Source organism: Entamoeba histolytica, genomic scaffold (assembly GCF_000208925.1).
Source record: "Entamoeba histolytica HM-1:IMSS scf_1104750518239 genomic scaffold, whole genome shotgun sequence".
NCBI lineage: Eukaryota > Evosea > Mastigamoebida > Endamoebidae > Entamoeba > Entamoeba histolytica.
In genome coordinates, this window is record NW_001914881.1 from 16,576 (window position 1) to 34,231 (window position 17,656).

General features: G+C 27.3%; 8 protein-coding genes across 8 annotated transcripts, besides 1 other annotated feature; 5 read left to right on the forward strand and 3 right to left on the reverse strand.

The window, feature by feature from the left end:
- Positions 1 to 98: 98 nt before the first annotated feature.
- EHI_126970 (uncharacterized protein) lies at positions 99 to 2,852 on the forward strand (the record flags this gene model as incomplete). The annotated part of the gene is made up of 1 exon (XM_646456.1): positions 99 to 2,852. The coding sequence occupies one exon, from the start codon at positions 99 to 101 to the stop codon at positions 2,850 to 2,852; it is 2,754 nt and encodes a 917-aa protein (XP_651548.1).
- A 321-nt stretch (positions 2,853 to 3,173) lies between these two features.
- Positions 3,174 to 3,428, forward strand: EHI_126980 (uncharacterized protein; the record flags this gene model as incomplete). The annotated part of the gene is made up of 1 exon (XM_001913471.1): positions 3,174 to 3,428. One exon carries the CDS (start codon positions 3,174 to 3,176, stop codon positions 3,426 to 3,428), a length of 255 nt encoding a protein of 84 aa, XP_001913506.1.
- A 174-nt stretch (positions 3,429 to 3,602) lies between these two features.
- EHI_126990 (uncharacterized protein) lies at positions 3,603 to 5,172 on the reverse strand (the record flags this gene model as incomplete). The annotated part of the gene is made up of 2 exons (XM_646457.1): positions 3,603 to 5,114; positions 5,170 to 5,172. 2 exons carry the CDS (start codon positions 5,170 to 5,172, stop codon positions 3,603 to 3,605), a joined length of 1,515 nt encoding a protein of 504 aa, XP_651549.1.
- A 226-nt stretch (positions 5,173 to 5,398) lies between these two features.
- EHI_127000 (protein tyrosine kinase domain-containing protein) lies at positions 5,399 to 8,620 on the forward strand (the record flags this gene model as incomplete). The annotated part of the gene is made up of 1 exon (XM_646458.2): positions 5,399 to 8,620. The coding sequence occupies one exon, from the start codon at positions 5,399 to 5,401 to the stop codon at positions 8,618 to 8,620; it is 3,222 nt and encodes a 1,073-aa protein (XP_651550.2).
- Positions 8,621 to 9,252: 632 nt separating this feature from the next.
- EHI_127010 (uncharacterized protein) lies at positions 9,253 to 9,690 on the reverse strand (the record flags this gene model as incomplete). The annotated part of the gene is made up of 1 exon (XM_646459.1): positions 9,253 to 9,690. The coding sequence occupies one exon, from the start codon at positions 9,688 to 9,690 to the stop codon at positions 9,253 to 9,255; it is 438 nt and encodes a 145-aa protein (XP_651551.1).
- Positions 9,691 to 9,771: 81 nt separating this feature from the next.
- Positions 9,772 to 11,544, reverse strand: EHI_127020 (arginyl-tRNA synthetase; the record flags this gene model as incomplete). The annotated part of the gene is made up of 1 exon (XM_646460.2): positions 9,772 to 11,544. The coding sequence occupies one exon, from the start codon at positions 11,542 to 11,544 to the stop codon at positions 9,823 to 9,825; it is 1,722 nt and encodes a 573-aa protein (XP_651552.1). The 3' UTR covers positions 9,772 to 9,822.
- A 446-nt stretch (positions 11,545 to 11,990) lies between these two features.
- EHI_127030 (uncharacterized protein) lies at positions 11,991 to 13,502 on the forward strand (the record flags this gene model as incomplete). Its single annotated transcript, XM_646461.2, has 1 exon — positions 11,991 to 13,502. The coding sequence occupies one exon, from the start codon at positions 11,991 to 11,993 to the stop codon at positions 13,500 to 13,502; it is 1,512 nt and encodes a 503-aa protein (XP_651553.2).
- Positions 13,503 to 13,797: 295 nt separating this feature from the next.
- On the forward strand, positions 13,798 to 16,327 carry EHI_127040 (Ras guanine nucleotide exchange factor, putative; the record flags this gene model as incomplete). The annotated part of the gene is made up of 2 exons (XM_646462.1): positions 13,798 to 16,010; positions 16,066 to 16,327. The coding sequence occupies 2 exons, from the start codon at positions 13,798 to 13,800 to the stop codon at positions 16,325 to 16,327; spliced, it is 2,475 nt and encodes an 824-aa protein (XP_651554.1).
- Positions 16,328 to 16,876: 549 nt separating this feature from the next.
- Positions 16,877 to 17,422: a repeat region.
- The last annotated feature ends 234 nt before the right edge of the window (positions 17,423 to 17,656 follow it).

Below are 17,656 nucleotides of genomic sequence, written 5' to 3' on the forward strand. Positions count from 1 at the left end.
TTTAAATAACAGAATAATATTGTGTTATTCTTTTTCAAAAGAAAATAAAAAAGAATTTTCTAATAAAGAAAAAAAATTAAGAACTAGAAATAGACTTTATGCTTTCTCAAAGAGTTAAACCGAGTACAAATAATGTGTTTCATTTCTTTGAATATAGACAATTAGAACAGTTTCAAAATGGAAGATTTGATGGAATTATTAATTTTGGAGATGACAAACTTGCTATTAAAGTAAATCATAATTCATATTCAACTATTAGAATAGAAACCACAAGTACATACTTATATATTCCTGTTTCATTTGAAAGTGTTTATGGTAAAATTGAAGAATATTGTTACCTTTCTCCTGGTCATATTATTTCTGTTGAAACACAAAATAATGATCCATACACAAATAAATTAGTTATTTATTGGGACGTTGAAAGAAATGGAAAAAGTGAAATAATTGATGTTGGAAATAAAATTATTTCTATTGCAGCACATGATGGTAGAATTGCTGTAAGTGTTGAAAATGTTGGGATATTATTATATGAAATAACAGATATTGTAAAATTAATTGCTAAAATTCAGTGTAAAGGGGGAATAATTAAAATTCATAGAGATTATATTATCAATTATGTTGATCATATTGTTACAATAATGGATATTAGAATTGTTAGTAGAACAGAATTCTTCGATAATCTTGGAGATCCTATTGTTCCTGATACCAAATATAGATGGAATGCTGTTGATATAGATGTTGAAGTATATGGTGAAAAACATATTACTCATGCTATGACATTAATGCAAGAACGTATGATTGGACTAGATACTACTGTATTTATTCCACAAAGAATAGAAGAAAAAGAAGAAGGAGTTAGAGTTGTTCTTGGTTCACAAAACAAACTTGAAGTTTATTATATTTCATATAATAATTCTGATTTGAAGATTACAATGATTTCATCATATAATTTTACACAAACAAAAGATGATAATAAAGGGAAAATAGTTGCTACTCCATGTCATGTTTTAAGACTTCACCAAGAAAATGGTATGAGTGCAATTGATATTTATCCACTTAGGAAATATTTTTCTAATCAATTTGAAGCAGATATGGGAAAAATTAATGAGTTTAGAGTTGGAGATTCTACTACTGATCTTCCTTGTATGTCTAAAATTAATCTTCCAGGTATAACTGATTTAGTCGTTGTAAATCATAAAGTAGTTATTGTGAGAAGTATTGGACCAGAAAGAAATAGTGTTACAGATCAAACTTTCAATGAAGTGTTTATATTAGAACCATTAGTTGTTCGTTTATGTCAAGAAATTAAAAATGATATGCAAAGAACAATAGCTCAATTAAAAAAGAACCAAGATACTTGTGCAATTCAAATTGCTATTTCTTATAAAACATATTACGAATTAAGTGTTATTCTTGAAGCATATATTAGTGATATACATCATTTTATTAGAAGGAAAAACAATAATTGGACTGATTTGTATTGGAGAGATGTTATGAGTGATGAGGCTATAGTTGTTAAAGATACATTAAAACAATTATACTCTATTATTGCAGAAGAATTATTAGATTCTAAGAAAGGAGAATTAGCAGCATATTATTTCTCTAAAGCAAATACATCATTTAGTCATGTTGTTGATAGGTTTATCATTTGTGAAGTAAAGAGTTGTATTAATCTTTATTTTGATGAAATATTTTTTAAGTCAAATAAAGAAATAGGAGCAACATTAATGGCAACAGAATATGACAAAGTTTTTAGATTACTTGAAAGTGATACTGAGAAATTTATTGAAATAACCATTCAACCAGCATTTCAAGACCATGCTAAAGAATTAAATTCATTACTTGAATTAGGAAAACAAAGACAGAAAATTAAAGGAATTATTTCCCAAAAAAGAAAAGGGACTAAAGAACAAGAAGCTGCTTATTATCTTGAAACATGTTGTGTTTATGCAGAATATATATTAATGTTACATGAACAACCTCAAGAAGCAAGTAAAATAGATATCTTTAAAGAATTAAATACTCGAGGAAGTAAGTCATATGAATATGATGTTATTAATAAATATAAATCTATTTTATTTGATACCAGAGGAGGAAAAGTAATCAAACAACCAATTGTTAATGTGATTGAAAATAATAGACCATTATTATTTATTGCATTAATGGAATCAGATATTGAATTATCACAAAAATATATTGACTCTCAACCTACTTGTGAAGTAATAAAACTAGCTGCTTATGAACATTTATATAAAGAAAACAAAAGTTATGGAAGTCAATTATTAGAAATGTATTTAAAGTTAATTAATTCAACTTTGGAATACCCAATGCATGAAACATTAGACAAAAAATATAAAGTGATTTTTGAACGTAGTTTAAATGAAATTAATTGTCAAGTACCAGAATGGATTCCAAAAGAATTGTTAACAAACATTTTTATAAAAAAAATTATTTCTTTATTAACTCAAGAACATCAACTCCAATGTAATATTAATTCTATTAATCCTCAACTTCAATTTATTGAACATTACGCTGTTAGGAAAATTAATTGTGGTGAATTTATTAACTTCCTTCATTTACATTATAAAGGTGTAATTCTTGGATATATAAAAGAGTTATTTAATGACCAACAAGCATTAGAAAAAATTGCAGTTGAAGCATTAACTTATGAAGACGATTTGAGAGATACAATCTTTGATTTAATTTCAACTCATTTATCTATAAAATCTTTTTGTTCTATTGCAGCTCATGCTCCAACAATAGACTTATCTCCATTCCTCCGTAAATGTATTGGAAACTCATTTTATAATAAACATCTCATTGACCTTTGTGATGCTTTTCCAAAAGAATAATCTATTTCTTCTTGATTTTTAATTAATATCATTAAAAGGTTTAAAAGAATTAGAAATTATAAAAATATTAATTGATTTTCTTTTTATTATTATTTTAATGGGTATATGGAACAATAGTACTTCTTTTTTTTCTTTAATTTTGTTAATGATTCATTCAAGATCTTAAAAATTAGTCATTGATTCACGCTTGCCAATGAAGAATGTTTTACGACCAATAGCACAACACTTATTCAAGCAAACGTTTGTCTTAAACTCATTTTAAGTATTGTATTTTTACCATACAGTGAAATCACTGTTGAAACTGATGAAGTAAATGAATATATGTTTGAAGAAGACAGTGTATTTTCAGAAGGGTTTGATGAGGTTGGTTATACATCTCAATTTTCTGATCTTGAATGGGATAGAATTTGTGATGATATTGTTATTCCTCCACGTGACTCAAACCCAATCAAATTAGTTCTTTCAGCACCAAGCCATGTGTTTGATGAATGTAACGAAACTAATCAAAAAATAATGGACTTTAATCTCCACGATGATGTTTTTGAAATAACTTCAAATGGATTTTTCTTAATCTAAATTTGTCTCAAAAATGAAAAAGGAAGAAAGACTTAATTGAATAACAGTCCCTTTAAAAAAATACTTATTTTCAATAAAAGAATAGAATTATACAAGACTATTCCTATTCCTTGTTTATTAATTAAAAAAAGAAAAAGGAAACACTATTTGAAATAAAAAAGAATTTCATTTGATTTATGGGAAAACTTTGAAGTCAGTTGTACATTGAATTGATGTATCAACATTATCCAATTTAATTTCATTAATTTTCATACCAGAATATGTTTGGTCAACATCAAAGTCAATTTTGACTGGAAACATATCATCTGTTCTTAGATTATTATCGTTCAATGTAAATTCCATAGCTCCAGTACTTCCATTTTCTACATTTCCAATTATCCATACAAGTCCATCTTCCATATTGTATGTTCCTTCACAACTATCAACAATAACATTTTCTTTAACAGGAACAATAATACGAAGGTTATTTAATTGTTTTTTAGTTTCATATGAAATTGTCATGCTAAGGTGGTTCTCTTCTTCTGATGGCCAACAAGTAACACTAATTGGTAAAGACTCATTGTCTGTAGAAGCGTAACTCCATTTGATAAGAAGAGATGGTGTTGGTCCAATGGCATATCCTTTAGCATTGGCTTTTGGAATTAATATATGATCTTTACTAAAAGCAGTAGTATCCATTTGAGGATGTAATTGTGTTTTTAATGGTAATTCATATTGATTAATAGTAATAGGAGTATGTGTTAAAGAAGCATCAGCAACAGAAACACTTAATGAACCAGATAAACTTAATGAACAAGTAGAATTTTCAGAGTACATTGAACATGAAACATTTTCGATTAATTTAACAATCATATTTTCAGTCATTAATTTCTTTTCTTGAATTGGTTGTTGTTTTTGTTCTTCTTCTTCTTGTTGATTAGTAGAACGATCTTCATCATCTTCATTATTAAGAATTTTTTCTTCATCCTCGTCAAATAAAATTTTCTTTTGTTTACCAAGAGTAATACCTCCTTTCTTCATTTTGATTGTTTCTTTCTTTTTCTGTTTTTCAATACGTCTTTTTTCTTCCTCTTCTTCTTGCATTTTAATCATTTGTTCTTGTTGAATTCGTTGAATTTCTTGATACTTTTCATCGATAGCTTTTTGTTCTTTTCCTTTTTGTTTTTCCAATTTTTCTCTTGACTTTTTTTCTGCTGATAATTCTGAAGCTTTTTGTTGAGCAAGTTTTTTAGCATCACTTTTCTTTTGTTTAAGTTCAAGGAAATAAAGTTCTTCTTCTTGACTTTGCATAACTAAGTTTTGTTCAATATCAGACGAAGTTAATTTTTCACATGTTCCATCAAAGTTACAAAATTCAGAAATAACATCAGTAATCACAAAAACATCTGAACATATTTTTGCCTCTGTTATACCATCAAGTCGTTGTGATAATACAGAAACAATGCATTGAAGAATTTGAGTATCTTCAACAATATTAGAATTAATTGAAGTAATTAATACAACATAAATATCGTCTACAGGTTGATATATATATTTAATTTTTTCTAATTGAATAAAAGTAACTTGACTACCTTTTTCTAATCTTGAGAATTGAGCAAGTATTGATGAAAAATTCTTTAATTTATAATTTTGTATTGCTGTTAAAATATTACCTCCACGTGATATTAATGCGATTGAGTAAATAGTCTAAATGTTAGTAGGTATAATTAAAATAAAACAATTTAATGGTGATGAATCAAACCATAGTTCTTTTCTTTTTTTAGTTCTTTTCTTTTTTTTTTAATGAAAGGAGAGATTTGAGTTAATTAAAACAAATTAATAACAAATTATATTTTTTTTTTTTGCAAAAATTAATTAGAAAAACATAAAAAATATAAAACAAAGATAATAGTTTAAAACTGAATATTATTTTTATTAATCATCTGTTCATGATTCATGAAATTATATTCTTCTTCTTAGTTGGGTATACGATGTGCCAAAATATTAATATATCAGTTTGTGGAGATGGAATTGTTGATGTGTTTGATGAAGAATGTGATTCTACAGAACATTGTACAAATTGTTATTGTGACAATGGGTATGAAAGTGTTAATAGTGTTTGTGTTCCTAAATGTGATATTGAAGGCTGTATTGGTGGTTGTATTAGTCCAAATGAATGTACTCGTTGTATTGAACCTGAGTATCAATGGGATTGTCATAGTTGTGGAAATGGATATCATATAGAAGGTTTTATGAATTGTGTTCCATATAATTTGAGTGATGTTTATGGTTGTTATAAAATGTTAACTGACACTTCTTTGAGTACTGTTAAAACAATTCAATTGGACTCTTCGTTATTAAGTAATACTCAAGAATACACATTATATTTAAAAGATTTTAGACTAACTGTTGGTCATTGTAATTCTGCATTTAACCCACGTTCTCCTTATGTTAAAGGAATTTGGATTGAACTTAATGTCATTGATGAAGGGTATTATATTATTGAAACTGAAAAAGAATATTCTAAAACATTGATTGAATATATTAATGCTCAACAATTTCGTTATGGATTTGATTCAGTTATAACTGTACAAAATGAGTGTTTTAAAACAGATAAAATTGGATTTGCAACCTGTCTTGGTAAAAATAATGATTTAAATGATTATATATTATCAGCTTCATTCCTTTCTTATTATCAAGTTAGAAAGTATTACCTTCATGTATTTGGTCAATATGGACTTGTACCTACAACTGATTTGAAGTTGTATGTTAGAAAAATTAATCATCCTTGCTCAGAAAGATCTGTTCATCTTTTATGGAGTGACATGATATCATCAACATTTACTGCAGTAGTCAATACTGTTAACTCATTAACAAGTTTATCCTCATGTTCTCGTCAACCACAACCTGGCACTTGGTTTTTTCTTAAAGGTGCTGATGAAACAATTATGGTATCTGCTTGTAATAATTCAGTTCTTTATGATACTTACATCCATCTCATACAAGTCCCAAAGATAAATGATGATTTATCTAATGTTAGTTGTGGTGAAGGTGACAGTACTTGTGTTGGTTATAGTGATAGAGGTTGTGGAGTTGCAGCAAAATTAATGCATAAATTAGATTCATCGTATGACTATTTTATCTTTGTTTCAGCAACAGAAAAAACCCAGTTAAATGTTGAGTTTTCTACAGTTTGTCCATATAATTGTTTAAATGGAGTATGTTCTGTATCTAAAGGAGGATGTATTTGTAATGAAGGGTATATTGAGAGAAATAATGGGTGTACAAAATGTGGAAATGGTGTTGTTGACGAAAATGAAGAATGTGACCCATCTAATAAAACTGTTATTGAGTATTATTGTTCTGAAGAGACATGTATGTGTTCCTTTGGATATGTACCTGTCACCATTAATGGGATTACAAAATGTGCAATTTCAACATGTGGAAATAATAAAATAGATGAATATGAAGAATGTGATGGTGGAAGAGGATGTGACCATTGTCATTGTATTGGTGATTATTATGCTTATGCTAAGGCACGTAAAGACTGTATTTTACCTTCATGTGGTAACGGAAGATTTGATGCAGGAGAAGAATGTGATGGAGGAAAAGGATGTATTGAATGTGAATGCCAACCAGGATGGTACTCAAAACATAGTTCTGATTGTAGGAGATACTCTACAAAGTTAATAGCATTAACAATATTTCTTCCTGGGTTAGGAATATATATATGCTTTGCTTTAGTTTTATTAATTATAAATTCTATTAAATATTCTCTCTTAATAGACAGGATTAAATTCGAATTAAATCAACAAAATATTATTTTCAGTGATGCTATAATTCCATTTGATTCTGCTGATTGTTATAAAATACCTGTTCTAAATGAATATTTTAATATTCATCCACAATCTATCAATTTTATGAATAACAAAACAGATATAGATATAGGTGTTGTTGTTGAGTCAACTTGTGTTATTACTAACTTTTCAAATGAAACAATGAACTTTATCTTTCATGGAAAAAAAGAATCGAAATATGATTTAGTTTTTACTCCATGTAGAGGTGTACTTAGAAAGGGTCAAAACAAAGAAATTAAAATACAATTATTGATGCATTGTACTACAATTCTTAGTGAAGAAATTAAAGTTACTATTGGATTTTCTCATTTTAAAAAATTAATGAACAATTATCAACATCAACTTAGTTTAAATGGAACAAAACTAGATAAATCAAATAAGTCTCAACGTTCATTTAGGTCATCATTCTCTAGTGTTTCAAACCAAAACTCAACCTCATCAGATGAGGTTAGTGTAAAACCATCAAAAGCAAAACGATTTTATGTAACTTTAACTTTAGAAGCTCAAAGTAGTTTATCATATAAATTAAATATTAATGATATTACTACCTATCAACCTCCAATAGGTGAAGGAACATTTGGTATTGTTTATAAAGGACATTGGAGAAGTCTAGATGTTGCTGTAAAAATTATTAAAACTGATATTGTATCTATTGCTGATCTCATACAACCTTTTACTGAAGAAGTTAAATTATTAGAAAAATTACGTTCTTCATGCATAGTTTCATTTATTGGGTATTGTGCTGATGAAGAAACAGTATGTTTAGTATTAGAATTTTGTCCATTAGGTTCATTGAAAAAATATCTTCAATCAATGCCAACTTCAGTTCATCTTAAATTACGTTTTTGTCAAGACATTTCTCGTGGAATGTTATATCTCCATGAAAATAATATTATCCATAGAGATCTCAAAACTGACAATGTGTTAGTTTTAAGTGATAATCCTTATGATGCTGTTGTGTGTAAAGTTAGTGATTTTGGAACTTCAAAATGTTTTATTGAACAATCAAATCTAAAAGAAAAAAAAGATATTGGAACGCCAATGTATATGGCTCCAGAAATTCATTCAGAAGGAATACTCAAACTTAAATCAGATGTATTTTCATTTGCAGTTTGTATGTTAGAAATATGGTTAGGAAAACCTCCATATAGTAGTGATGAATTTCCTAATGCAGAGTCAATTTTTAGATTTGTTTGTGCAGGGAAACGACTTCATATTCCTAAAAAATGTTTATATCATGATATGATCAAGAAATGTTGGAAAGGAACTGTTGACTCTCGACCTTCTTTTAAAGAGATTGAAGAATACTTTGAGGAGTTAGTGCAAACTGTTCGAGAACATAAAGACCAGACTTAATAAAAACAATAAAATAGGAGTCTAAAGTCATAGCATATAACTTACACAATAATTACTTTGATAAATTAGTAAAAACGTAAATTTTAAACATTGTTTAATAAAACCTGTAATGTTAAAGAGTAATTTTCATTTAAATTACTTTAAGTTTAAGACAAAGTAAATGGTTTGTGTAATGTAAATTCATTAAGAATCAAGATAAAGAATAAAGAAATACCAAATAAATTATTATTTAAATCTTCTCAAAAAAAAAATAAATTAATTTAAGTCTTTAAAGAGTAGAATAATATAATCCTACAATTTATATAAACATTAAAATCAAAAATAAATTTGACAATTCACTATAAGACTTAATAAACTTTCAATTATTTATTATTCTTGTCTCAATAAATTATTGTTTAAGAAACAAAAGGTATATTATTTACTTCATTCATTTAAAAATTTAATATTGATAAATAATTTTAATTGAACGATATTCATTAAAAAGATATATTAGTCACTTTCATTATCATTTACTAATAAAAGAAATTTATTTCATTGTTTAGATTCTTTACTTCTTTAATATTATTATTTCATTAATAAAACTACAACTAAAAATGTGTAAAAACAAAGTTGATAATAGTTCCAACACTAAATTACATTATAGATGATTCTGGTGGTAAAATAGAACTAATAGTTAAACCAGAGGATAAGGTTTCGTGTCTTAATGGAAAAACAATTCCTTCTTCTTTTTTGTTTTGTAACAAATCATTTAATTTAACTTGTAAAGATGACATGTCATTTTTTAAACTATCCACTTGGTATATTAAAATACTTTTTTCTCCTTCTAGTTTATAAATAACTCCTTGCATTTTAGCAAGTTCAATCTTACTAACCTCTTTATTTATTTTTTCTTCATTAAGTTGTTTTCTTAAATTTTCTATTTCTTTGACATACTGAAAATTTTCTTCACTTAGATGTTCAATTTTTGTCTTTAATTCTTTTTTTTCATTTTCCATTTGTTCAATCTTTTCTAGAGCAAGTTTCATTTGAACATATTGATCAACACTGATATTAACATTAACTTCTTGCATGGATAAAATAATCTTTTTTAAGTTTTTTATAGAATAAATTAATTAATTTAATACTTTTATTATAAACAAAACTAATAACTTTTAATTTAAAGTATCAATTTAAATAGGATGTCAAAAAACTAAAAGTCGTTTTTACATCTTTTCTAATGGCTCTAATCCAAGGAGTCTTAAGCCATTTCCTAAAACAATTCTTGCACAATAGAATAGGAATAATCGAGCTTTAGCTATTTCTGGTTCACTTCCTTTAACCCTGAGAGTAGAGAATGCAGAAGCAATGACATGAGATAATTCAAATAAATAAGAAACAAGTGTATTTGGTTCAAGATTACGATAAGTGTTCATAATAACATCACCAAACTTAGCAATGTTCATAATAAGATTTTCTGCTTCTTTTTCTGTTAATAATGAGAAATTAACTTCTGAAGCCTTTGGAATTTCAATTCCTGACTTTCTTTCAACACCACAACATCGTGCATGAGCATATTGTAAATAAGGTCCAGTATATCCTTCAAATGAGGTCATTCTTTCTCTGTTATATTCATAATCTTTAATTCTTTTAGCATTAAAATCTTGAACAAAAACAGCAGAAACTCCAATCTTATCAGCAACTGCTTCACGTTCATTTTCATCAATCTCTGAAATCTTTTCTGGATTCTTTTGCATATTTTCTAACATTGTAGCTTTAGCATCATCAAGAATATCTTGTAAAAATACAGCAGTACCTCTTCTAGTAGACATACCCATAACCATACCAAAACTAATATGATAACATTCTTTAGCCCAACTGTATCCTAATAATTCAAGTATCTTAAATAATTGTTTAAAATGTAATGTTTGTTGTGTAGCAACAACATAATAACATTTACTAAATGAATAGGTGTTATGTCTCTTAATAGCAGAAGCAATGTCACGAGTTAAATAAAGAGTTGATCCGTCATCCTTTTTTAATAAAGCAATACCTAATTTATATTTTTCTAAATCAACTATGAGACATCCTTTATCCATTTTGGAAATACCTTTAGCTTCAAGGTCTTTAAGAACTTGACCAACTAAGTCCCAATCAGTCTCACTTTCTCCAGTAAAAACATCAAATGAAACATTTAATCTTCCATATGTCTTCTTAAGGTCTTCAAGGGCTAATGATCTAAATAACTTCCATTTTACAAGATAAGCTTCATCTCCCATTTCCATATGTTTAAAGAAATCTTTACCTTGAGCTCTAACATTATCATCTTTAGCTTTATCAGCATTAATTTTAACATAAACATCATATAAATGTCTAATTGGATTACGTTTTAATTCTTCTTCACTTCCATATTTCTCAAATCCAATAGCAAGAAGACCAAATTGACTTCCCCAATCTCCTAACCAATTCATTGAAATAACATTAAATCCAAGAAGTTTATGAATATTTGCAATGAAATTACCAATAATTGTAGAACGTAAATGTCCTGCATGGAAAGGTTTAGCGATATTAGGAGATGAAAACTCGACAATAACATTTTGTCCTTTTCCTAATGTACTTCCACCAAATTTCTCTTTTTCTTCAGCAACTTGATTAAGAATCATCTTAGTAAGAGCACTTTTATTTATTGCGAAATTTAAGAATGGACCAGTAACAGTAACCTTTGAAATAATATCATTTGGCTTAATTTGTTCAGCTAATTTAGAAGCAACAGCACTAGGATTTTTTTCTTCGGTTTTCATTTGTCTGATAATTTTTGCTACAGGAACAGAAAAATCTCCAAGCTCTTTCTTTTTACATAATTCAACTGATCGTTCAGCAAAATCAATTGGAATACCAGCAACAGTAGAAATTGTTTCAGCAATTGATTTCTTGAAAGGTGAAAGCATTGAATGATAATATTATTAATTTTAAAAACCCTATTTATTTTTTAATGCGACATTCATCAGAATAACAAAAATTTGTTCATTCATATAATTGTATCAGTATAAATAGAAATTAATAAGAACTTCAAAAAAAGATTTTTTTTTCAGATTTTTTTTATATGAAGGGAAGTGAAAGATAAAATAGAAACCTGAATAATACAAGAAAAATATCTAAGAAAATAAGGAAGAAATAATGGAAAAGTTAAATTCAAATTAATTTTCTTTAAGAAGAAAATGGTTCATGAGAACTGTAAATTCTATTGTCTCTTATGGGCTGTTCAAGGATCACTCAAAAACTATTTTTTACAGTTTTGGAATGGGCAGTACTTATTGCCACAATAGTTTCAATTATTTTGATTACAACATCTGTTATTTCCTTTGTTCTTATTCCTCCTATGGGAAAAACAGATATGGAAACAGTTACAACCGATATTATCAGAAATGGAACACAACAAGTTGTCAACGTTATTAATCAACATACATCATCTCATTCTAAACCAATTAAATCATCATTTGTATTAAGTAATCTTCCACCAGTAAAATTCCAAGGAAAAAGGTCAACGTGTTGGGTTTTCAGCACTATTTTCCAATTGGAATATGCATATAATAAAGATTTATCTAATAAATATATTTCATTAAATGAACAAGCCTATGCTATTGATGCAGTTGAGGCTTGTAAGGCTGATGATTATAAAGGATGTCCAAAAAAGAGATTTGATTATAGTACAAATACAGGATATCCACAATTTTTATGGAGATATTCATCTCTTTCTAATAAAGTCCTTCCAGAATCTATTTGTGAATATCAAACAAATAAAGATAATGAATGGAAATGTGACGGAAAAGAACAAGCACAAAAAACAAATGCATTAAAATTTGATGTTAAATCAATTGCTACTTTTAGAACAATTGAAGAATTAAAAGAAGCTGTCAAACAAGGACCAGTTTCTCTTGTATTAGTTTTGGTTCAAGGACAATATATTATTCAAGTAGACAATAAAGATAATATTCTTGGTAAGATTCCAGGTGCTGAAATTAAAGAATGTCCAGAAAATTCAAATCTTTGTGTTTATATTCCATCTGAACGAATTACTAATGATGGAGAATATATTATTCCTGAAAGAGCAAATAATAGATATGGATATCATGTTGTTACTATTGTTGGGTATAATGATAATTATATTACTAAAGATAATACTTGTGGAGCATTTATTATTAGAGATTCTACTGATGATACTCTTGTTTATGGCAGTCATTCATATCAATACCTTAAAGGAGAACATAGTGAATGGGATGAACGTACTCTTTGTGCTAATGTTTATAATCCACTTGGATGGGATTCATGTGTTTATATGAACCCAGGACCAACTGGAGATTCTAAAGTTGTTAAATATGATTTAAAAGCAACTTGTTTAAATGAAAAATATATCAAAGAGAATGTATTAAATACAAGAAAACCAACTGAATTTAAATGTATTAATAGTGATTTTTGTGATACTACTAAACGATATTTCATTTCATCAACTTCTCGATCTCAACATTCTTCATATCTCTTTACTATCACATTCTTAGAAGTTAATCCAAATAATACTGATGAACAAAAAGAAATTACGTTTACTGACTTCCCATTAGATTCTTATAATAAATTCATTCAACCAATTGATTCTCAAATTGAATTAATTCAAACAAATACCACATTTTGTGGATATCGTTCTCTTCCTTATATCGTTCTTGATAAAATTTCTATGGCTAAGACTCAAGACAGTTATTATGGAGTTCAATTCAACATTGAATGGGACAAACAATCATATCCTAACAATGGTGAATTTGATTATTCACAAATACTTAAAAGTATTCATGAATTCCCAGAATATAAAGGATTCCTTGGACCAGAGCCATACCAAGTACGATATGAAGATTAAAAATTTCATTTATCTTGATTAAATTGAAGAAAGAACAAAGAATTGTTTTTATCGGTCTTTTTTTTTGGAATGTTTATTATATAATGTCTTTTTATAGTAATTTTTTTATTAATTACAAAAACCTTAAAATAGATATTCGACAATTAAAAATAAACAAAAAGTAAAAAAAAATTAAAAGTATAAATTAAAGGGTTAGCTAAGAACTATTTTAAGCTAAAAAATTAACTTGAAAGAAGGAAAGGTAAAAACGAATAAAAAAAAAATTTTTAGAACTCAAAATTTTCAGAAATAAGAAATGAGTATTTCTGCAAGTCTTGTGAAAGAACAAGAAGAACTTAAGAAAAGAGTTGACGAATTAACAAAACAAATTTCATCTATTAAAAAAGAAGCAAATGAGGGAATTGATTTTGATAAAAGAATGATGGATTTGTTAGAAATGAAACAGTACTTAGGAACAATTAAAGATAACTCTGAGTTAAAAAAGATTTATATAACAAGTACAAGGACTAAAAAAGAAAAGAAAGGGAATTATAAAATGACTTTAAGAAGACAAAAAGCTCTTACACTTAAAACGAATGATAATGAACCTATGTATAATGTTATTGAAATTCGTAAACAATTTGCCATAGATAGTGTAGCAAGAGAAATTGAAAAGATGGCAAGAGATCAAGTTATTGATGACCCTAGTTTCACTAATTCTGTTGATAAATTAATTCAATCATTAGCAGAACAACTTGATACTGATTGTAAAACAAATGATGTCAATGATTTATTAAAAACTTTCGACGTTAATTCAGTTGCATTAAGAAAAACTTCAACAATGTTTAAAGTAACTTCAAGGTTATTCTCAATGGAACCAATTGTTGAGGAAGAGACTATTGCTGATGATGCTGAATATGAACGAATTGCTCTTTGTGAAAAACTTACTTTTACTGATATTATTAAAAAAGTTGCTGACTTTTCTGTGTCAATGGAAGACGCTATTTGTTTGAGTGCTGTTATGTTAGGGAAACCTCATGATGATTATTCAGGAGATTTTTTTGATGTATGTTCCCAAACAATAGTGAATATTACAGAATTATCTACTAATATTATAGCATTATTTGAAAGATTATCAAAGTTGAGAGGAGATGAGGAAGTGAGAAAGAGTTATGAAGTTGAATTAAAAGCTTATATTGATATTGTAGAAGAAATAATTGAACGAGAAAAAGAAAATACAGTAAAAAGATTGCTTTCAAATAATGAAAAAGTAGATGAAGTTAAGGTAGAGTTTAGACCAGGTGATTTAGAAGAGATTATAAGAGAAACAGCATTAAAAGTGAAGACAAGCATATCACATGCATTGATGAGTGCATATGCAATGGCACATATGAAACCTAAAGAATATGGGAAGTTAAAAGAAGAGAATGGAGAAAAGAAAAAGAAAAAAGATGAGAAGAAAAGGGAATTTGTTTTAGATAGATGTTTTTATAAAGAAAAAATGGCATTAGTAGAGTTAATGAGTCTTGTCTTAAATGTCTATCATGTGATTGAGATATTCAGTGAACAGACACGAGAAATTGTTTGTATTAAACAAAGTGAGACAGAAATTGGGGAGTCACACGATAAAGCAGATATTCAATTAATAAAGAATCATGTAACATCAGGAAATGTGAATGGATTTATTGAGAGATTAACAACAACAGAAGATAAAGATTTTGCAGAATTGATTGTATCATCATTTGGGTCATTTATGACATCGAAAGAGTTTATAAGGAAGTTAGTTGAAGCACACCGAACTGGAGATAAAGCTGTAAAAAAGAATGTAATGAAAGTATTTTCTCTAATAATATATAAAACATTTGCTGATTTAGGAAAAGATGCAGAAAGTATATTAATTGGATATTTGGAAAATATGACAGAACCAGAAGCTGTTGAAATGAGAGTTCAATGTAAAAGAAAGGCTAACATTAAAGACTTAAACATAGCAGGGTTATTGATTCCACCAATCAATTTTTATATACCTGATGAACCTATATTCCCAACAGAATTTTTTATTTCATGTGAACCAAAAGAAATAGCAAGACAACTTACAATGATCGACTATGGAATGTATAAGAAAGTAAAACAGAGTGAATTACTAGAGAATCTACCTAGTGTCATGAAAAGGAATAAAATTTGTAGATATTCACATGTGATAGAAATGGTAAATAGAATTGATGAAATAGCAAACTGGACAGCAACTACAATATTGATGTTTGCTGATATGAATAATCGAGTAGCTATGATGATGAAGTTCATCGAAGTAGCAAATGAACTTGAATCATTAAACAATTATCATTCATTAGCAGGAATTTGTAAAGGATTTGAATTAGAAACTGTTCAACGACTTGGTATAACAGTGAAAAATGTTGGATCTCATTTAAAACACTTGACTGACATTTCTAAGAATTTAGGATTTAATTCAGGTTCGTTCAAAGGATATAAGAGTGCAGTAGAAAAAGTTAAAGATGCATGTGTTCCATTTATGTTTGTTCTTTATCTTGTTAAAATGTCGAATAAGAAAAAGGACTCAATAATTTAGATTACCTACAATTAAGGATATTCATGGAGTGTATGAGAAACAGCCATCGAGTGGGAAAATTATTAACACAATCCAAAAGGAACAAATTCTTGAGCTTGCAAGCAAGTTCCTAAAGTATCAAAACTACGAATATGGTTTTACAATTACTGATCCATTATACACATATCTGTTTGATTTATGTTATCTTCCAGTTATTGGAAATCCAGGGGAGGATTCTTATCAGAGAAAAATATCATTACTATGTGTTGACGCACCCCAATAATTATTGAATTTATTTTTTATATTTCATAGTTTTTATCACTTAATTTTGATTTTAAGAGTTTTATACGTATGTGATTCAAGTTTGACCAAAGAAATACATGAAAATATTAAAATAATCAAGATAAATAATAGTTAAGATAGTGATGTACAAAGGAAAAAAGAAAGGGGTTTATATAATAAAGACATAAAATATAATATGGATATTATTAGCAAGATTTAAAATTAGAAAATGGAATTATAATAGCGTTAGGAAATATTTGAAAGAAAAAACACTCATATAAATACAACAGAAAATGAATGAAATTTTTGAAATACTAAAAGGTGTTAGTAAAGAGATATAACATATGTTTTGGTAAATAAAAATCATAGTAAGAAAGATTTTCAAAGAATCAGAAGTAAATATGTATAAGTTTTATCTTATTTTATTATTTTTATTATTAGAATATTATCTACATTAGTTATTTTTGTTATTTATTATTTTGAATGATAATGAATTATTTCTCTTCAATGTTTCTCATCTTTATTTATTTGTTTTTATTCTTTCTTAAGATCGAAGGTGGCACGTCTGAAACACCACACATAAACCCTAGTACAAATTCATACTTCGACTCTCCCAGTTATTATCTGGTTATGACGGTGCTTTTGAATTAGGAATGTATTAGGGAATGCTGCAAAGGGTGCAGCAAGAGAATACAGTAGAATATTACATGGATGTAATATAAGAATCTACTGAAGTGTGGGTATGACTAAAAGAAGATTAGTCAAAATAAGACTAAAAAGAAGATTAGTCAAAGTAATATAGTAGGAATGAAATAGTCTCTTCTCCCATTCATAAAATAAGAAAAATGAAATTCCTTAAAATTAAGGCAGAAAACAAACAAAGGCTTAAAAAGAAGAAATAAGCAGAAGAAGTTTGAAAAACCTTAATAGGAAGAAATAAAGCAAAGAAGTGCTTTCCTCATTTTGCAAGAAAAACATAAAGAATAGGTTTAACAAAGAGATTACTCTTTTTTAATAAGCTCAGGGATGGGATTAGTCTCCCCTGAGCTAGGAAGAATAGATGAAAAATCTATTAATACTTAATTAATTACTTTTTCTTTTCTTGTTTTTATTCTTTCTTAACTTCAGATTTTCATTTATTAAACATAAAAAACTCTTGTTCTAAAGATTCAATTAATAAATTAATATTTAATGTTAATGAAATTGTTTCAATGTATGTGAAAATAAAAAGTCAATAAAAGTAGATTTATCTGACTATAGAAATACATAACAACAAATATTATTATCATCAAAAAGTATGATACTGAAATGTTTTTGTGATGATAGTATT